Source organism: Pelmatolapia mariae, linkage group LG16_19, assembly GCF_036321145.2.
Source record: "Pelmatolapia mariae isolate MD_Pm_ZW linkage group LG16_19, Pm_UMD_F_2, whole genome shotgun sequence".
Taxonomy (NCBI): domain Eukaryota; kingdom Metazoa; phylum Chordata; class Actinopteri; order Cichliformes; family Cichlidae; genus Pelmatolapia; species Pelmatolapia mariae.
This window is the reverse complement of record NC_086241.1, coordinates 47,431,028-47,453,067: the sequence shown is the minus strand read 5'-3', so window position 1 is coordinate 47,453,067 and position 22,040 is coordinate 47,431,028. Positions and strand designations below refer to the sequence as shown.

Genomic DNA, 22,040 nt, shown 5'->3' with positions numbered 1-22,040 from the left:
AGGTTGGAGAGTGAGCGGTGGAGAAAAAACTGAGATGGTGTGGAGACCTCTGACAGATCGGAACCAGACGGTGTGTGGAGCTCCGGAGGAGCGGAAGCAGGGCGAATGTTGTTGGGAACTCTGGCAGTGACAAAGCAGGGCCAACATTTCAATTCAACATCAGCTAATGTTTTTAATAGATGAAATTTTTTAAAAGAAACCAGAAACCAACAATTCAGCGACCAACAAGTTGGTTAAATGATTGCAGTCAATTACCAAGCAAAAATGTTTCTACTCTGTTTTAGCCAAATGTGCTGGTGAGACATTATCAGTATAAATAATGGAAACTTTGACAAAAAGTCACAGTTTTTTCTTGTTATGATGTGATGATATACACATAAATGAAATCAGCTGTCTATTTAAGGTCAGAGAACCCTATACAGTGTGGATACTGGTTGCACTGGTCACCTTGTGTGCAGGCATCTGTTTTAGCAACAGGGCTAACAGTGTCATGTTCACTGTTTGAAATTTACTTTGTCAGTTTGGAGGACTTGTGCATGTCAGAGCAGGTGGGGGACAGAGGAACAGGTTCTTCAGTTCATCAAAATTTGCCTCCAAGCTTTTTACCTGTTTCAATCTGCGCAGTTGCAAAGAATGCCGTCAAATTCCAGTCAATTTTATCAGCACCTGTCTTCTATTCTTTCCACACACACTATTCAGACAGAGGAAGACTAAAAGTCTTGGACTGGTACTTCTTTTCCCCACACAGAAAATTAATTAGGTTTCAGTAAAGAATCAAGAACGGCACCTATGCAGCCAATGTTACTGCAATTTTTTTTTTAGTTATTGGTCATAGCTCTCTAAATCGAAAAGAAAAATACCTAGGTGTGGAAAACAAGCATTTATTCAGATACAGTTGAACAGTCACACCCTAACGTCTTTAAGAAATGAATGCAGAGAGGAACAGCATGAATGTGAGTGTATCATCATCATCATCATCATCATTGTTTATTTGTATAGCACTTTAAGAACACACGAGGCAGACCAAAGTGCTGAACAACACAGATCAAAACAACTACCAAATTAAAAATACCATAAAATCATTACATACAATAAAATAAATAAGAAGGTGTCAGTTTCCTACAGAGTTAAAAGCCAGGGAATAAAAATAGGTTTTCAATCTGGACTTAAAGATCTGCACTGATGACGCTTGTCTAATTTGGAGGGGAAGGTTATTCCAGAGCATCGGAGCCGCAATTGAAAAAGCTCGGTCTCCTCTGCATTTCAGCCGCGACTTAGGGACCGACAGCAACAGCTGCTCAGCTGAACGGAGCGAGCGAGGAGGAATATGTGGCTTCAGCAAATCAGATAAGTAGACAGGAGCCAGACCATTTAAAGATTTAAAAACCAATAAAAAGACTTTAAAACGAACCCTAAATTCAATGGGAAGCCAATGCAAGGAAGCCAGAACCGGAGTGATGTGATCGAATTTCCTACTACCGGTTAAAAATCGTGCCGCCGCATTTTGCACTAACTGCAGGCGTGAGAAGGTGCCCGACCCCTATTAAAAGGGAATTACAATAGTCCAGACGTGAGGTGATAAAAGCATGAATAAGAGTTTCCAAAGTGGGTTGTGTCAGTGTCCAAATTACTATGCACCACACTGTATTGGAAAGGAAAGGTTAAGCCTTTCCTTTCCATTCATGCCAAGTTTGCACTCACACTGTTTTTATGTCTGAGTTTGATTGGCAGGATGAAATCAGTCGGCACACCCTGTGTTGTGTTCTTCATGAGAGAACAAAATTGCCCTTGCCATGCAAACATGTCAAAACCCTGAGGGATTTTGACATGTTTGACATGTTTGTCAGGAAAAAACAGGATTGTTGTCTTATTATTATGGTCTCAACTGACAGTGGAAGCTAAAAAACTGGTATGACAGGACATAAAAGCTGAGAGATGCTGATATCTCTGTTCTCTCAGAGCTCCACTTAGCTCTGCAGACCCTAAATATGCATAAAAAGAGAAGAATTATAGTGCCAATATACAGTGTGGTGCATAGTAATTTGGACACTGACACAAGTACCTGATTATTGAAACATATTCCAATTATAGTTACATAATGGACATACACATAATGTGTAGACTCTCAACTTTCATTTAAGTTGTCAGCTCCATAACATGTGCCACTCTCTTTTTAAAGGACCCAATTAAACAATTTACTCAAGGGCTGTTTCACTGGCAGGTTGGGCAATTCCTTGATTACTGCATGTAATTATTAATTAAGCAGATAAAATGCCTCAAGTTTATATTAGGTGTGTTGCTTTTATTTGGATGCGGTCGAAGGAGCTCTCAATGCAAGTGAAACAAGCCAGCCAAGCTTAAGCTGCAAAAATAGAAAAAAAAGCATTTATATACCATCAATCCATCCATTAGGCAGTAGCCTAAGCAGAGAAGCCCAGTCCTCCCAATCCATTCAAGGCCTTCCCAGGCATGCTGAGAGATATGATCTCTCCAGCATGTACTTGGTGTGCTCCGGGGTTTCCTCCAGGATGGGCATACCCAGAACACCTCATAGGTGAGGGTGGGGACATAGATCTCAAGCTAGGAGTTGTTGGGATTTATTTTTATCTTTAAGTCTAATACCTCATAATTAGCATCACACATTTGTGTTTTGCCTTTACTACTGCACACCGTGTATTGCAGAATAGTTTTGAATTCACTCTGTTACTGCCAGACATGAGCAGAGAGAAGCATTCTTCTCTGTGGAATGGAGCCAAGGCCATAAATCAGGTGTTAGGAGATGATATGCACCATACACCCCTTCTTTAATTCTATAGGCCTGCCTGGAGGGCAAGGGATGGTTGCCAGGGTAACGGGAGTGTTGCCAGTAGAAGAGCCCAGAAAGTTGCAGAAGAAGAAGTGAGCCAAAGTGCCGGATCTCAGCCAAATGAAGAGAACTGAGTCTTTGATCCAACTTTTGACCAATCACCTTTGTGTCCTGTGTCCTTAGTGTCCTATTACGTGTGATAAACACATAATAGAAAGCATTTGCTGTCTGGGTATGGTGCTCTTTGTTCATTTTGGTCTCCTAAGCGAAGCAGAGAGACACGGCAGCCCTTTTTTAAAAACTTGAGGAAACTTCCTCAAACTTGAGGAAACATGAAGCTGCACACCATTGTTTTTCTTGTGACATTACCAATAAGTTTGATGTGTCACATGGCCCTCTTCCTAATTGTATTGTAAGTTGTATCCAAGATAGCTGACTTCTAAATGGCCACCATGGTCACCACCCATCTTGAGAAGTTTGCCCCCTCACATATACTAATGTGCCACAAACAGAACTTTAATATCACCAACCATTCCCATTTTATTACGGTGTATCCATATAAATGGCCCACCCTGTATAATTACTGCTACTTGCAGCGTGCACTTTAAGAGTCACACATTCAAATATTATAATTATTGTTTTAATCATCTTTGTAATAGCAGTCAGTGGCATTAAAGTTTCCCCAGATTCTTATCATTTGGTTTAAACATATATATAATTGTGTTTTCTCTGCAGCACACATTACAGAAAATTGTTTAAAATTGTTGTGAATGGAGGGTCTTTACCACTTCGCAGCAGAACAAAAGCTGTCCCATAATGCTGACGTTCGACCAGTTTCCTTTCATACAACCATGCCGTTACACCCCTGCCCTCAAGCATGGAAGGCATGTTTTAAGGTGGAACTGCCAGTTACCTTTTCACCTGTCCTGCAACTATTAGTAGCAGGTTTGGGTGCCTCATAAACACACCCTCATCCTTCATTGCTTCTGCCTTTAAATACAGGCGTCAAAGCAGACAACAGACACAAACGTTTTTGCCTTCTTTATCAGGTATGCAGCACTTATTGCATTTATTGTTGACTCCTTGTAATGATTACACAGAACGTTTAAAAGCGTTTCATTTTTCTCAACTTTTGTATTTCTTTTAGGAAAAGAATTTCTACGACGCTTGTTAAAAAGACAAAATGAGTGACCGTGAGTCTCTGATTAAGCTGAAAATATCATGTGTTGTTTGTGCCATTTGTGCAGTTGCCATTCAGTTAAATTCTGTTATTGAAAGCTGCTTTCAATTTTGGTTGCGGCCTTATGATTGCAGTCATCTATCCTGTTCTTTTGCAAAGTCACATATCAAGCTTGGTTTCTCTTTATCTAATTTTTTTTTTCTTACTTTGTTTTTTGTTTCCAACTATAGCTGCAGCTGAAGTAAGTACTTTTATTTCATTTGATTGTTCTACCCCTTGGACAAACAGCATTATAAACATGTACTTATAATGCAATTTTCTCCTGTCAGAAGAAGGAAGAGAAATGTCCTCATGAGGAGGAAGGATCAGGATCAGGATCAGAGGGAGAAGGATCAGGAGTAAGAAAAGTTTCACATGTGCTTTCTGTTGTTTTGCTCTGTTGATTCTGTAATACTGTAGCATTCATGTGTTTATTTGTCTTTATCACTTACAGGGAGAAGGAAAAGGAAAGGTACAACTTCAGCAACCTTTTGAAATTGAAAGTTTGCTGCCATCTGAGTTACAATACGTTTTTAATCACTTAATTTTCTAACGGTTGTTTACAGGGGAAAGGGAAAAAGCATGGAAAAGGAGGTGAACATGGACATGGGCATGGAAAAGGAGGTGAACATGGACATGGGCATGGAAAAGGAGGTGAACATGGACATGGGCATGGAAAAGGAGGTGAACATGGACATGGGCATGGAAAAGGAGGCGAACATGGACATGGAAAAGGAGGCGGACATGGGCATGGTCCTAAATAAATTATGAAGAATTCACTGAATCAGCATTATCTGATGACTGCAAAATGACAAATATATCTCTAATAAACTAATACAGAAAGAAGACTGTCTTGTTTATTCACATAAGTATTACAATTACAACTACAACAGATGTGTTGGATCCTTTCTGAAATTCAATAGTGTTTGCTGATAAATCAACGGGCTTTGATAACAATTAGTCATTCTCAAAAACAAAAACTAAAAATGGCAATAATCATATCAAGTCATTTGCAAGCTACTGCAAGTGTTACATATATAATATTCAATGGAAGGAAGCAGTTCAGAAACATCTACATACATTAGATTGTTGCCATAACAAAAGAACATGCTGTATGAATCATTAAACAAATAAGATGTATAGGTAATGACAACATGCTTATTTATCCTAAGGAAGATGCTAATTATAGAGGCCAAACGGGCTTGACTAGCAGGAGCTTGAACGTGTTCTATCTTCATGGTAATTTTCTCGTGTGTGGACACATTTTAGGTTAGCCAAGCACTAAAAATGTAAGTCTAATATAAATAATCGTGCTGTATAAGGTTATGTATGCCACTAGAGTACAACTTTAATTTGCATGGGTGTCTTCAGTGGTTCCTGATCTGATTTAAAAGTTTCATATTTTAGTCATTAACATGATCTAATAGTGTAATTCCATGTTTCCTGGCCAAGAAATATTTCAACAAACAACCATTAATAAGGTATTTTGTTTTTCCACAAGGTACACATGTTCAACTGCTTTTCACATCGCAGCAACTTGATGCATCGAGGCATTTAAACTTGCTCCAATGAAGTGCTTACATTTAAGCTGAGGATCAAGATGTGATTTAAGTGATTTTGAATGTGACACAGAGTGTTACACAATGTGTATCAGAGAATAGTCCAAATACAGAATAAATAATGAGTGATCAAAAGTTGAAAATGACTTCTTCAAGCTTCAAGACAACAGCAAATCAGAAGACACTCGTTTCAACTGAAGCACTGTATACAGAAGAGCCTCTCTGAATGCGCAACATGTAAAACCTACTGCAGCAGCCCATTTGGTTTTGGTTTTACTTTAAGTCTTAGCATTGCTTTAAAGAATTATGGACAAAATGTGGCCCAAGTGCTAGAACTGATCATTTTAATCTGTCCCAAAGTGTCCTGAAAGTAAAATTAAAAAAAGAAAGAAAAACATCATAAGAGGCAATATTTTGCTAAGCATTCTGGAAGTGAATGATTGCAACAGTTGTGTGCTGCTTTTTTACTCACAGTGTGGTTCCCTGATTACCTCAAAAGTATTGCAAAACCTGTCAATCCTTGTGGAAAGTGCATCAAAGAGTCGCTGCAAGAAACGTCACAGTAAATTAATGACATTGAAATCAACATGGACAGCACAAAGCTGTGTTCGTCCATTTTTTATAGTCTACCATTTGTGCTCAAAAACCTCCATTAGAGACATCTATGAATAAATTATCCAGAGCAGCGACATCGTTAGCGACAATGTCTCCTGCGTGAAATAAAATTTTGCTTCCCATTCATGGCTGTGTTATTATCTGCAGTACTGCAATGAGTCACATGTTGAATGACGCAGTTCCCGCTACTATGCTTCATTGTTTGTGTATAATAGTTGACATTTTCTAACTCATTGTGCTATTCTTAGCATGGCAGTAGTTCTCTGGGGAATGAGATTATCTGACATCATCCAAATAAATTCTCTTAAGATCCTGTCTCGCTTTTTATATCTATAATAATAATGGATTGCATTTATATAGCGCTTTTCGGGGCCCTCAAAGCGCTTTACAATTCCACTATTCATTCACTCTCACATTCACACACTGGTGGAGGCAAGCTACAGTTGTAGCCACAGCTGCCCTGGGGCAGACTGACAGAAGCGAGGCTGCCATATCGCGCCATCGGTCCCTCTGGCCATCACCAGTAGGCGGTAGGTGAAGTGTCTTGCCCAAGGACACAACGACCGAAACTGTCCGAGCCGGGGCTCGAACCGGCAACCTTCCGGTTACAAGATGAACTGCCAACTCTTTGAACCACGACCGCCCTTATTATTATTCATCTAGGGCTGATTAACATCTTCACTTGTTTTTCTGCTCTTTATTCCTAATCTCTTAGCAGTCTCTTACCACACTTTCTTGGCATGGGTTTTGCTGTTATTAGCTACAACATGTTCCTCTGCAGTCTCAAAAATTTCTCCAATATCCTCCTGGAACACTGACTTTACCTCCAATTCATTTACATGACTTTAAACTGGAATATTGAAGAAATACAAAGTTTTCACAGTATTCTGTGCAGTCCTTTAAAATATTAAGTGCACCCTTACTGCTTCCCTAGGAATAAAGAGGGGAAGTAGTAGCCAAGAGCTGCTAATCAAACTGATTAAGTGATTATCTGTAACTGTGATAATACTCTATAAAGGCAGACGTTTTCCCAGTTTGCTGGTCTAGAGAATTCAGGTGTGTGTTAGCTCAGTGCTACAATGTTCCCAGGAGTGGATCTGCTAACAAATTCAGCCCAACGTCAGACTCAGGGAACCCAAGAGCTACATCTCAAATCCGCAGGTCTCATACGGTCATAACAGTACGTACTGGTTATTTGGAAGGGTAGCCTGGAGAATGTCTATTCTATTAAAAAAAAATTAAAAATCATGGCAGCACTTTGCAAAGATGTACCTTAACAAGGCAGAAGAGTGTTGCAATAATGTCCTTAAGAAAGACAAGAAAGTTTGGTCATTATGGAAAACTTGTAGTTGGCAGAAACCAAATACAGCATATCAGCACGGTGGTGGAGGGCTCATGATTTGGGTTGGTTCTGATAGCTTTGTTGTTTTTGGTTTTACAAACTGTTCCCACAAAGTTGGGAGCATAAAATTCTGATGATGATGACTGCTTTGCTTTGTACTTGAATGCAGCTGCTTGGCCATGGAAACCCATTCCATGAAGCTCTCTACACATTGTTGTTGCGCTAATCTTTAGGCTACATGAAGTTTGGAGGTCTGTAACAATTGACTCTGCAGAAAGTTGGCAACTTCTGTACACTATGCTCCTCAGGATCTGCGTGTTTAACGCAGAAAATAACTAAACTCTGAAAAAAATGAACATGCAGCTTTGTTTTAAAAAGCCTTTATTTCACAGATATGAGGAAATCACTGATTTTACAATGACATGGCCATTGAGCTTCACAGCAATGATGGCGACTTTTCGAAAATTGTTACAGAGTGTCAATTAAAACAAAGACAGAGAAAGGAGACATTATAAATGCAATTAGATGGGATTAAAAAAAATTATAATTTTGTTTTAAGGCAGAATTTCTTGTTAAGACTTACTTATGTAATAAAACCTTTATCTGAAGGGCACAGCTTGTTAAAGACTGAACTGAAGGAAATGCCTCTGGTGTGGTGCTCACAAAATATACACAGTTAGTAAATACAGCCTGGGCAATCTGAGATGTGAAATGTGTATGTTCAGCCAGCAATATAACGGAACAACATGTGCCTGATAGCAGGGAGAAAGACTGTCCTGATCTATCATTAGCAGCTTTACAGACGTCAGTATCAATATGAGAAACAACAAAAACAGCAGACGAGTTTGAGGTGCTTCCAGTTGGTTCTTCTTCACATTTCTTTGGCGCTCAGAGGACTGATGGGAAATGTCTACACATTAAGAATGAAACAGTTGTGATCTGTTGATGATGCACTCTGCTGCATGGCTTTATGTCTTAACTATGTTTCGTACCATCAAAGGGTGTGAGGACCTTTTTTTTTTGTCTCTTAGAAGAGTCCATTGACCTGTTCGGTCTCGGGGTCCAGGTCGATGTCATAGAAACAAGGCCGAGTGGGGAGGCCAGGGATGGTGGGCATCTAGGATAAACCAAAAGAGAAAGAATGGAGTTTTAGTTTTTTCTGATTTGATTTTTTTTTTTTTTTTTTTTTTAAAAACCTGCACTTCAACAACTTTTACTTGCCAACTCCAAATCTGAAAACAATTTTAGTGTAGCATGCCCCATTTTCTTTTTAGTTATGATGTTCCAGGTATCCAAGGACAACTAGATTGACTGGCTAGAAACGTCAGTGACACATAAGTTTGAATACGATTGCAGATCTGAAATCAGAGTAAGAAACTAGACCAAGAGCTTGTCTGAATGTCCCAGTAATAAACAAAACATTTTTTTGTCGATCAGTGTGATCAATGATGACCTGGTTAAACGACTGAAGTCAGTTACCAAACAAAGGTGTTTATATCGTTCGCAGTTCACATTTTTTGTTGTGTTTTTGATCCGGACTTAAATTACTGGATCGGATATCGGGGGGAAATAGAAAATGTAACCCGATCCATTAATTATTACAAAAGCATCTTGCAAAACTTGCTACATGGCGCAACCCAGGTAGTGACCTTAGCAAGTCGAAGCAGTATGCGTCACGTGATAGAGCGGTTGTTGTGTGCGAGACCTGTCGGCAGTCTGGAGTTACTTTACACTGAAAGCATCAGGAGCCTCGCTACATGCTGCCAAACCAGCATTTCATCTCCGAGCAAGCTATCCCAGAGAAGTGAATTAAGTGTGTAAGTTCATCTCTGAATGTTTGTAAAGCATCCCTACATTAAGGTTAACAACAGATATATGGAGCTCGGACGTCTATGCGTTGTCATTGTTCAGTCTGACTGTACAATGGATAGACTCAAGTTTAACTTTGGAAAAAAAAAAAAACTGTGTTGCACTCTAAACAGTTCCGTGGTTCAAAAAAAACATAAACTTAAAAAAAAAAAACACCTTTTTTTAATACTTGTGTTAAGTGTTGTATATAAATGACACAAAATTCAGTCTCAGCTTAAATGTGATAAAAACACTGACATCCATCTTGACAAAAGATAGGTGTCATGAAGCCGTGTTTGCATTTATTTGCACTGCTTTCCACTCTGGATGTCTATTTATGTTAAGCTTTAAGTATAAAAGGGTCCATTTTACAACTTTTTTAGTTATTGAATATAAACATTATTTTGTGCTGATATTGCACTTCTTTTTTCAGAACCAAAGTGTTTTTGAAATCTGCATAAAATTGCATTTTCTTATTACTTTTTGAGATGGGTTTCCTACTTCACAGCAAAAAAACTGTGAGAAACTATCCGTATAAATGAACCGTATGCAGCAGGAATACAGGTTGCACTGGTTTACTACAACACTGTGAATGCACGCATGTTGTAAACACACACAAACATTTTCTACTTGAAATGCAAGGGATGGTACATCCAGCTTTTCAAAATATGCATCTGAGTATCTCGGTTCAATCTGCTGAATTATGTCAAATTAATCCCAGTTGAGCTTTTAATGCTTCTTCTTTTTACCATTTCCACAAGGAGGCTAACAGTGTTTTTGTTAGTTGTTATTATTTTGTTAGTTATTTCCATGATGCAGCTAATAATAAAACATGTGGGTGTAGAAAAGGCTTCGTCTAGATCCGGTTAAAGAGTCACACCAACATCTAAATGTGGGATGAAACTACAGAAAGGAAGTCTCAATGCATGCTCAATCGTCCAGATAAGTAAATCCCAAAAAGTTGATTCTGTTCGTCTGGATGTGGCGTTTATAGTGGGAGAGAAAATTACGTCGCTCATCCAAGTGACTTCTTCAGTCTGACCTGACTGCAGGTTTCCCCAACTTTATAAACAGTGCATTTGCATAATGACTGTAACTAGCACCACTGACGAACAGTGGGTTGTGAGGTCATTTCCACTGGAGTAAATTTGGTTATCCCAGCTGGACATTTGTCAAAGCTAGGTAGGCACCTAAAGAAAGCTCCAGCAGATCTAGAAGAGAAGGACAACTGTTGCCTAAGTAAAAACCCTTAGTGATCCCATATGTGTCAGGAGTATCAGAACAGTTGAGATGCATTTTCTCTAAACCCAGTGCCTCTGTGGCTTTTAAACGCCAAAACACGCTGCACAAAAAATGAATCCACCCCAAGGATCAGGTACCCCGGCACAAACAGAGTAATGTAGTGTACACTGTGCCAGGATTTATACATCGGGGAAACCAAACAACCTCTGGCTAAGAGGATGGCACAACACAGAAGAGCTAACTCGTCAGGCCAGGACTCTGCAACTGAAAACGTCCAGATGAACAGAATCAACTTTTTGGGGTACAGAAAGAAGGGAAAGGAATTAGAGCTTACTGTGCCAACCAACGGGAACAGAAAGCCAGCGCCCACACTGGCTCTGATGTCTCTGATTGGCAGGATGAATCCTTTGGGCACACCTTTCTTTTCTGCTTCATGTGACAGTGACAGGTGGGTCTTTGCCATGCAAATTGGTAGATTCGCGAACCCCTGAAGGAGGCAAAAAAAGAAGGATCTTTACAAAGGTTTATTCCCTCTGCTCTGTTTATCATGATGATCTCAACTGACAGCAGAAGCCAACAAACAGGCTTGACAGGACAGGAAACAACAGCTGAGGGATGTTCACCTGCTTGGTGTAGAGCGCCACCTTGTGTTGGGCCTCAGGCAGAAGCTCAATATCATCTGCTCCATAGATCTTCTGAGCAATTATTCGAATCTTATCAGCAATAGGAAGCTAAAGTGGAATCAAAGATAGATATTTTAAGTCATAAATAAGCAGATCATGTGTTGTTTTAAAAGAGTGACTGGTGAAAATTAAGTTCAGAGCCCTTACGTCCAAATCATACAGGAACTTGAAGTTGCTGGGGGCGGTAGAGGCCTTCTGGATGGCCTCGCCAAGTGCCACAGCACCAGCGCCACCCTCGGCCCAGTGAGAGCATCGCATGGCATCGAATGCTCCGGCAGATTTAGCCAAGGTGCACACCAAGTCCAGCTCAGCCTCTGTGTCTGTCCTGCACAACAAATGAATGAGCAAAATAAAAAACATGCTTTCCACATATGTGCACATCCTTATATACGTTATTCTATTATTCTTTTTTTTAATTACCATCCATCACTTACTTGAAAGCATTCACTGCTACCACAACAGGCACACCAAAGTGCTTTGCATTTTCGATCTGCTTCCTCATGTTGTTGCAGCCCTTCTCTAGCAGATTAAAGTTCTACATAGAGGTACACAAACACATTCGATAAAAAGTTACGCAAAGCTTTAAAGGTTGAAAAGCTTGCATCATATCTGATTAACAAAGTAGGCAGATGTGGCTCAAGCATTCTGCACAAACTAATAAATAAACAATGTTATCAAAAGCACCTTATAAGAATATTATCACTGTTTCGGCACATTCTTTTCCATTACCTCTTCCACATATTCCTTAGGCAGTGGCATCCCAGCAGTGACCTAAACAAAAGAGACAAGAGAAATGTGAAATGTTTTAGTTAATTCAATAAATCCTCAAATTGTAATCAGCAGTGACTATTGTAATCCTCCATGTGATTTATTCTTAATGATTACTAAGATGCTTAATTTAAAGATTAAACATAATTTTGTGGACAATTGTGCTGAAATTGTCTTCCGGAAATGGAAAATTGTGAACAACATTTAAAATTGCTCTGGTGGGGGGTTTTTTCCTTTTAAAATAAAGTTGTTTAAAGTGGGTTTAAAGGCTTGATCTTATCATACACACATTGTTACAGTAGTGGATTCTCATATTGAACGTGCCCCATTTTGTGCACAAGTAATCGTCTATTAGCCAACAGCTCCCAATTCGCACTGTGCTAAAAGCCCCGTTTCAACTCTTTGCTCTATAAGATCTCAAAGAGAGGGGCTCTCTCTCTCTCTCACTTGGTATTCTCGGGCATAACTCTGGCAATGAACACCCGCCCATGTTCTGCTGAAATCTTCTATTTACGGGGATCAGCCAAACGCAATTGAGGGGGAATTGAGCTAACACAGCTCATCTCACAGAGTGAATGAACTGAGGAGTGGCACCAGGGCCAGGGGGAAACTTACTGTTGGTCCTCCTCCATGCATCTTTAGAGCTCGGATGGTCGCCACCAACACCACAACATGAGGCCTCAGGCCCGAGTAGCGGCACTTGATGTTGAAGAACTTCTCCATGCCGATGTCAGCACCGAATCCAGCTTCTGTCACTATTGCAAATGATTGACACAAGAAGGAAAATATATCAGAATCCAAGCCGTCAGTACTACGGACTACTATTATTCACTGACATTACATTGACTCCATCACTTTTACAATTAACATCTACAATATAAGCTAACCCTGTTAAAAAAAAAAAGCTAAAACTGATTCTATTTATCAGCTTACCTACAAAGCCCTCAGGTCCAACCAACTTCAAAGCAATTTTATCAGCCAGGATTGATGAGTTTCCGTGGGCAATGTTGGCAAAGGGGCCAGCATGAACAAACACAGGAGTCCCCTGTGGATTCAAATTACTCACGTGAATTATTACAAAACTATTAAATGCAAGTTTAAAAAAACCCAGCAGTTTGATAAACAACAATATCAAACGACCTGAACTACAGAGAAATGCTTTTAACGTCGTCATGCTGCATAGGAGCTGCATGGATTAGCATGGGCACCGTGTTTCACCTACCTCCAACGTCTGCATCAGGTTTGGCTTGATGGCATCTTTCATCAGCACAGTCAGAGCGCCACTCACGCCCTATAGAGAGAAATCCATCACTTTCATCAGTATCATTATCACAGCACTTACGCTGCACGACGTCATGTCACAGCGGAGGGTTTACAGCACTCACCAGATCTTCGGTGGTGATGGGATCTCCCTTCCGACTGGTGGCTACGACCATCTTAGCCAGGCGCTGCCGCATGTCCTCCAGGCTGCTGGTGAGGGCGAGCACCGCCATGATTTCGCTGGCCACAGTGATGTCAAACTGCGCCTGAAGGACACAACAGTCCAGTCATGCAAAGCAGCACTAAAACTAAGTTTATTAAACCAACTTTCCCTCAAAGGTTCAACTGCTTTATGTATATTTTATGATGCTTTATGATACCATGAAAGAAATTTGCCACCTTTAGAGAATAATCAACTTTACCTCTCTTGTGTATCCCTTTTCAGTGGGTGACTGGCCGATAGTGATCTTCCTCAGGAATCGATCATTGGTATCCAGCACTGAAGTGAAACAGAAGGACATAAGTATTTGTATAAGACACACAATACACTCACAGCAGACCTGCTGAGGAGGAGACCTCTGTGCTGCTCATACCTCTCTGCCAGGTAACAGAGCTTGGGTCGATGTCCAGGCGGGCGAAGCGGTTGATCTCCTCCTCAGTGAGAGCAGAGGGCTCCGTCTTCTGTATTCCCAGTTTCTAAACCAAAGAAGAAAACCTCGGTGTCAGAAATGACCTGTGCACATCTAAATCAAAGCTTACACGTGCTGCAACTTGATCATTTACTTTGAGTCTGTTGATCTGGATCGGGGAGAACGTCCTCTCTCCTCCACTGAGTGGCACCAAACGGTTATACAGAGCCTAGATATTCACAGGCAGAGATGGATTATAGTGGTGACTCATTAGATAAGTTAGAGGAAGTGTACTTTTTATACACCAATGACAGAAATGAGAACCCACCTTATCAGATTGTGTTGCTTCATGGAATATGCGGGCATCGACAGCAGCAGCCACCAAGTTGTTGGCAGCTGTGATGGCATGAATGTCACCGGTGAGATGGAGATTAAACTGAAAAATCAAAATAATCAATTAAATGTTTTGCTTTCTTTGAACTGTTAGAAGAAGAAAAAACAGCACAGTGTCGGAAAAGCGATGCTGTACCTCTTCCATTGGAATAACTTGAGAATATCCACCTCCTGCAGCACCGCCTGCAAACAAAAGGAAAAATAAATAAATAAAACATACATGAATATGTCCCTGTAGTAAACATGGGCAACATCTCCTAAGTTTACACTCTTTCAAAACTCACCTTTAATACCGAATGTGGGTCCCTGAGAAGGCTGTCGGACACAAGCAAACACATTGAGCTTCATGTGAGCACCCATGGCTTGTGCCAGACCGATGGTTGTGGTGCTCTTACCTTCACCCAGAGGCGTGGGAGTAATGCTGCAAACACAAAAAACCGTCAACATGTATGCCCAAAGCCCTCAAAGGCAAAACATAGTGTTCTCTTTGACAAATAACTTTATCTCAGTCACTTTAAGCGTTTTTTTGTTGTTGTTGTTGTTTTGGTTGGTTGGGGTTTTGTTTACATTTGCAAAAATATAACAAAAACTTTCATCACCATAAGAGAATTTTATGAGTGGATTCTGCAGACCACCATTGCAAATACAAAGGTGGCTTAACTGGCATGTGTAGTTAAATTAGGGTTATACTGGCTCACTGCGCCATCTTGTGGCATGAAATGGTATTACATAAACATTAAACCCAGCCTGAGTTGAGTTCAACTTGAGCGGATCTCTCTTAAACAGATTTTTTGGACAACAAATTATGGCTTGTTGTCCGAAAAAATCTGTGTTGAGAAATGTTAAGAAAGTGTTTCTCTCTTAACATTCTGCTGATAGCTTTAGTTAACTTGGGGATTTTTGAACTACAGATGTAAACAGTCTGCCAATTTGAATAACTTCTACTTCCATAAACTGAGAACTTCAGTATCTTGAAATAAGATTTTGTCTACAGTCTACAGACTGTAGACTTTTATTTAACATACCCAGTGACCACTACATATTTTCCATCTGGCCGGGACTGAAGGCGCTTGATGATAGTCAGCTGGACCTTTGCCTTAGTCTTGCCATAGAGCTCTACTTCATCAGAAAGTAAGCCCACTTCTCTGGCCAGACTGTCAATGGACTTGGCTGCGCAGGAGCGAGAAATCACTATGTCACTGTTGGATAACAAAAAGGGAAAAAGAAAATTAGCTTCTTTAGTAAGACAGCAAGGATTGGGCTTCTCCATCAAGTTAATGAACAGCATGGTTATGATTATGATAAGGAGGCAAACCTTGGCACCGGCTTTCGGAGATTGAGCGCGGTGTAAGAAATGTTCCACTTTCCTGCTTGATGGCTCTCCAGGAAGCGCTTTGCACTCAGCACGGTGTTCTAAACAAGTAAACGTGATAAGAAAACGAAAGAAAGAAAAGTTTGTAATAAAAAAAAAAAATCAAACTCTTAATTAAACTTGATCAACTCTCAGGTGTCTGAACGGCTCTTACCGCCATCAGCATGGCCACAGTCATAGGTCCCACTCCACCAGGCACAGGGGTGATGAAGCCGGCCTGTTCTTTGGCTGACTGAAAATGGACGTCACCCACAACACGCTTTCCGCTGGATTTAGTCTCATCTGAAAGAGAGACTCCAGTTGACCCATGCCTCTGCTGATTATCTCAAAAGGGAACTACAAAGCACCATGATCGCATTAATACCTATAACGTGGTTGATGCCACAGTCAATGACCACTGCTCCCTCCTTGATCCACTCTCCTTTTACCATCTCTGCTTTTCCGATACCAACAACCAGGATGTCTGCTCTACCCACCTAGATAGAAACAGGGAGGGATAAACGATGAATGTTTATGAATGAAGAAACTGGATTTTAGGCAATGATGCAATAAGTGTCATTAGGCTTTTTCGAGACACACAGAGGTATAAAGAGATGCACAGTATGCAGACAAAGAGCAACTGTTTAAAGTCCATGTCTGATTCTAAAAATACATCAGCAGCCAATTCTTAATACTGACGTTCTCATTTGATCTTAGCTGGCAAATTAAACCTTTTCACAACTTGTTATATGAGGAGCCTAATTAAATATTTTAGTCTGTTAACTGCCCCAATTATTCTAACTTAACAGTTTATGACATCATAGGAACTACAGATCTCTACGTCAGTATTAAGAATTGGCTGCTGATGTATTTTTAGAATCAGACATGGACTTTAAACAGTTGCTCTTTATCTGCATACTGTGCAGCCGTTTATACCTCTGTGTGTCTCGAAAAAGCCTAATGACACTTGTGTTTCTCTGTGTTACCTCTGCGGCAAGATCGGCGGTTTTAGAGTGGCAGGTGGTGACGGTGGCGTGATTCCACAGCAGCAAATCGTGCATTGGTGCGCCCACAATCTTACTGCGCCCAATCACGACCGCTCTCTTCCCTGCCACAGAAACGCCTGTAGAGAAGCGCACAGTCTGTGAATTCACTCAGGTCATAAACAGATTGTTGTTACTTTTGATATATTTACACATTATAACATCATTCTAACTGACTGCAGTTTTTTCAGGGTTATTAGAGATTTTGTTTACCCGTCTGTTTGATTAACTCCATGCAGCCATTTGGCGTGCAGGGGATGAGGCAGTTGCCCAGATCCCCACGGGACAGCTTCCCCGCATTTATGCTGGTCAGTCTGTAAACACACAAGAATGTACAAATCACTGTAACCTGAAGATAGCCATCAATCTAAAAGCTTTTTAAAGGTACAGTGTGTAAAATATCACCACTATACTACAGTGTATACTATAGCTACGGTGGCCACTGTAGGACAAACAACTGTGGACAAACTTTTCCTCTGCAGCAAGTTGTTAGTTTGCGGTTTACCTCAGCTCTAAATATGTGCCATTTAGTCAAGAAGAGGCTGTAAAACTTTGTGAAAGGAGTTCGATATGAGTCAATGAAGCTCAGTGAGGCGAGCTGTTGGGGTTGCAACACTGCTGTTTGCTGCTGTTAGTGAAACTTTCTTTGAAGACTGAACATTGTTGCATTCAAACTAGGGCTGGGCCATATCATACCGTTCACGTTAATACCGGTATAATGTTGGGCAACGATGAGAAAATTAAATATCGCGATAGAATATGGGTAAAACGCGCATGCGCATTGCTTTTGTTTTCATACGCACATGGCGAAAAAGGCACGGTAGCGACGAGAATGAGAAGGGCGAAAGTGGATCGTTGAATGAAAAAGATGGACCAGAATTGGTTTGTAAAAATGCTGCAACTTCAGTGGTGTGGAACTGGTTTGGCTTTCGTCCGTCAGATACACAACAAAGCACTATTTTTGGTAGCGCATGCTAGCAGGCTGTCGTTATTACCGTGTTTTTTGGAAAATACGGCACACTTAAAATCAATCCTTTGATTTTTCTGAAAAATCGACAGTGCCCCTTATAATCCTGTGTGCCTTATGTATGAATTCTGGTTTTGTTTACTGACCTCAAAACGATTTTATGTGGTACATGGTGCTGGAAAATCTGTCAAATGTTTTAGTACGACTTTGCTAAGCTACGAACCCGCACCGCTCGATGGATTGCTGGAGCATTACGGCTACCGTAGGCAGAGCCTCGCGGAGTGATACGTACTGTGCTTCAACATAATATTACCGTATTGTGTGTGTGTAGAACCTCTTTTTAAGTTTTGTGGATATTAGACATGGTTATGCTGAGGATATGTCGGCCAATTTCCACTGGAAATGCCTTTTGGTTAATTTGGTTAAATTGCACTGTTAAATTTTTATATAACGTTAATGCACATACAAAACAGCTGCTTGCTTAAGTGAAAATACGTTGATTTTTTTTAGTTTTTTTGCACGAATAAAGTTGTGGAGTTGTAAAGTATTTTGTCTAGTGTCGATTATATCGTCAGTTATATCGTTATTGCAAATTTTCAAATGTATATCGTGATAAATATTTTTGGTCATATCGCCCTGCTCTAATTCAAACTATCATACGATGTGAGAACATAGTCACACTGTTTACCAGAGGGAAAGTGGATTTTTTAAGATAATCAAACCTAGCTTAGTTGGCATAATGTTCGCTTGTACCTAGCTGTTTTTGCTTAGCCGGCTCGTTGTCAACTGTCTGGAGACAGGAATGTCTAATCTGCTGAGAATAAGTATTTCTAACACTATCAGGAATAAATAAGAATTTTATAAACTTCTGGATGTTTTACAGGCCTGACATCTGCTCAGGAGATGAGGCGTGAGGTGAATAAGAAGAGGATGACATTTTATCCAAAGGGTTTGTCTTGCAGCTTTCTGTTTTGTTTGGTGTTTTGTTTGCAGATCATATAAAATAGGTATTGATACTTCATATCTTGGGTCTGAAGGTACAGAAATAAAAATTTGCCTCCATGGCACATGAACATCTACAAGTTCCCTCTCCTCCGCTTTTCATGTAGTTCGTGTGTAGCCTATAACCGCATACGTAAGACGCAATTAGACAGAACCACATTGACCATCTCAGCCACTGTATTCATGATGGTGGGACAACCAATCGCTTTAATGTATTTTTAATGGCTTAATTCTAAGTTTATTACAATGCATCTGTTTGTTGGAAAATGTAATTACTGTTTATGAGCAAAACAGTCATTTTTTTTCTGTAAACTAAAAAAAAGGACTTGCTGTAACTGTGGAATGAGCACTTTTTTGTGTTGCTGCTCTTACCCATCTACGTCCTTCTCTGGGGCCACGGCGTTCGTGACCTTCTCTGTGTCGATTTCATGGACTGAATCTAAAGGCAGCTGAACGATGAGGCCGTGGACAGAAGAGTTCTCGTTCACCTCTGTGATACTGTGAAGAATCTGAAAGCAGGTAGGAAGCCTTAAAACACTTTACTGCTTTCAGGCTTGTCATGTACTGCATCCCCACACAGCCCCTGTATTGCTAAAGCAAGAAAATCCTGTAAGCTCAAATTCCACCCATATCTTTCTGTGCTGAAAATCTGTCAATTATTGTGGGTTTTAAGCACTCAAAGACTTGAACACAACAAAAAAATCTATGCGATTCTTTAGACAATCTGTTTTTGCTTCAAGAAACCATGTGACCTATGCATGCTTCCTATTGGCACACTAGGAAATAGTATGGCAGGAACAACTACTCCCCCAGGTGTCCATAAATAGTCTAATCCTGGAGTTGCTGTGCAGGTGTGTGCAACCCAACAACTAAATAAACAAGCCTCCAGTAATGATTCTAACTCACCTCCTCCTCTGTTGCAGTCGCGGGAAGTCTCATATGCATTGCATTTATTCCAATCTGCACACAAAAATGCAGCTTAGGCCTCGAGCTGTGGCTCATTGAAACAATATGCAGAGTACACACACTGTACACAAATCCCTTGAGTATCAAAAATTATTTTCTTTACCTCTGCTGCTGCTTTGAGCTTCATGCTGATGTACAGATTTGAATCATCGCGGTCTCCAACCTGAAAGACACATACTGCTTATCCCCCTGCATATTTCTATGACAGAACAGGAACTATGTCACGCAGACAAAGCACCAGCATAAATGTCTGAATCCACGTGTGCACACACAACATCAGTGCAGTGGCACTCAGATACTGCCAGGTGCTCTCTCTAACGAAAGGCCAAATGAAAGCATGTGTAGAAATGTTTTTAGGGAAAAAAAGGCTTTTAGCCTTCAACCACAAAGAATTCCATCATAAACTTACCTGTAAAACCACTAGACCAGGCCTGAAGTTGGGATTCTTAAGTTTCATCTGCTCAACATCCTTCTTCAGACGCTCCCTCACCTGCCTGAGAAAACAAAATACAGCCAATTTAATGTGTGCAATAACAGACAAAAGAGTTAGCAGTATCATGTGACCCAGTCTGTACCGTTTAATTAAAACAGTGACAGATTTATGCACCAGATCAATGCCATCTGATGATCTCATTGTGAATCATTTTCCAAACTCAAACTATCATTCCGGACAATCACTCAGAAAAGCACGCTTATCTTCGGTTGTTGTCTTCATTTTATCTTTATTGATTTAATGTTCTGGAGACTAGAAAACATGGCACTATTTTTTGCGCAGAGAAGAGATAAGCCGGAACTTAAAGATAAAGGTTGAATACAGTCAGCTGAACCAATCAAAGACAAGTGAGAAAACCGTGATTGCGTTACCTGAACTTTGTGGTCATTGTTTAGAACGTGTCATGTGTGTCTAAACCCAAAATCCTGAGTCCTCATGTGAGCTGTAATAGGAGTGGTGATGAAATACATTTTGGCACTGATTTGAGACACAGTTCAACTAAACTTAGTCTCAAGAGAAACTCATTAACCTTAAGATTTATGTACACCCGCATGCCCCCCCCCCCCCCCCTTTTTATTTCAAGATGCGATAATGTGTGCAGAAGATGTTTTTCAAACATATAGCACAAATTATATACAATATGTATATAAAACAGGGTAATTAAATGTTATTTAGGTACAGTATATTGGATATGACCTTGTTTGCTTTTTATTTATCTACCAGCAGAGTGACCCTGGGGATCTTTCCAGTAATTAGAAAAGGCAATCACAACACTGAGTATTGTACCATAACAGATCTTTATCTCAACAGTGACTGGTACAAGTTTTCCTCATCAAACAACCAGGGCTCATATTCCTACAAACACAGGTCATTCACACAGTGTGCAGTCAAGCATGTCAGCTTCTGTCAAACTTTGGAGATAATGAATAAAGATGACCCATGGGGAGAGCGGCTCTGTGGCTGCATGGCCTCTTTGTATTGCATAACATAATCGACTAATAACTACTGTGAGGCGGTCTTAACAAGATACAGGCTGCTATATCTTGTGACAGGCACATGCAACTAGATGTCTTTTGTCTTACTGTTAGAAAGATTTTGCCTTTTTGCCATTTTTCCACTCATTCTCATTACTTGGATCTGGTCAAAGTTATTTGATTTAAAAAAATTATAATAATTTAAAAAAAAAAAAAAGGGTTTGCCTGGAATATCTGACTGTATAAATTGTATTTTTCCTCTTCAAATTAGGTCAGTGAACCAATAGGACAAAGATCAGAGCACAACGCCACAGCTTCTTACATAACACCCCAGGATTTGCAATGATGCATTCAGAAGTTATGAATGACCAAAACTAACCAGTTAAGAAAGTGAATCACTCAGATTTCCGCTGAATTTAGAGTCAACGCATATATGCACTGTAAACAGTCTCTGCAGCCCGATGCGACTGATTTAACAGTAAAACTGTTGATTATACTAAGTTATGAAATCACTTCACGGCGTCAGACTGCTTACTTCATATATATAATATTGCACTTAAAATCCTCAGAGGATGCACAGCGTTTGAGTAAGATCAGACATCACCAGCTGTTAAGTTAGTGTAACTTTGCTAGTTAGCTTCTTTAGCCAGTCACATGTTTCACAACGTTGATTACATTCACATGCTACCTATGCTTTCGTAAAGGTAATGTTTGATACTTACGCTGAAACCTCTTTACCGCTTATGATCTGAGCTGGCATCTTTCCCTGGGATGGTCTCTGCTCTTCTGGTGACGGTAGTAGCTGGTCTGCACGCTCACTGACTTATAAGTAGAGGAGCGTGGCTCGCAAGTGGTAATAACTACTTCCAAAAAGTTTCTT

General features: G+C 40.3%; 1 protein-coding gene across 1 annotated transcript; it reads right to left on the bottom strand.

Annotated features, from left to right (window-relative positions):
- Positions 1-7,925: 7,925 nt before the first annotated feature.
- On the bottom strand, positions 7,926-22,026 carry mthfd1b (methylenetetrahydrofolate dehydrogenase (NADP+ dependent) 1b). The gene is made up of 27 exons (XM_063497877.1): positions 21,883-22,026; positions 20,103-20,187; positions 19,797-19,856; positions 19,634-19,687; positions 19,100-19,236; positions 16,972-17,072; positions 16,702-16,838; positions 16,101-16,212; positions 15,891-16,018; positions 15,680-15,777; positions 15,390-15,563; positions 14,649-14,785; positions 14,501-14,547; positions 14,300-14,407; positions 14,126-14,200; positions 13,936-14,038; positions 13,765-13,841; positions 13,468-13,608; positions 13,305-13,373; positions 13,016-13,127; positions 12,698-12,837; positions 12,044-12,085; positions 11,749-11,849; positions 11,462-11,639; positions 11,255-11,362; positions 10,966-11,118; positions 7,926-8,658 (listed from the first exon to the last, which is right to left on the bottom strand). Exons 1-27 carry the CDS (start codon positions 21,918-21,920, stop codon positions 8,569-8,571), a joined length of 2,805 nt encoding a protein of 934 aa, XP_063353947.1. The 5' UTR covers positions 21,921-22,026; the 3' UTR covers positions 7,926-8,568.
- Between the last annotated feature and the right edge of the window lie 14 nt (positions 22,027-22,040).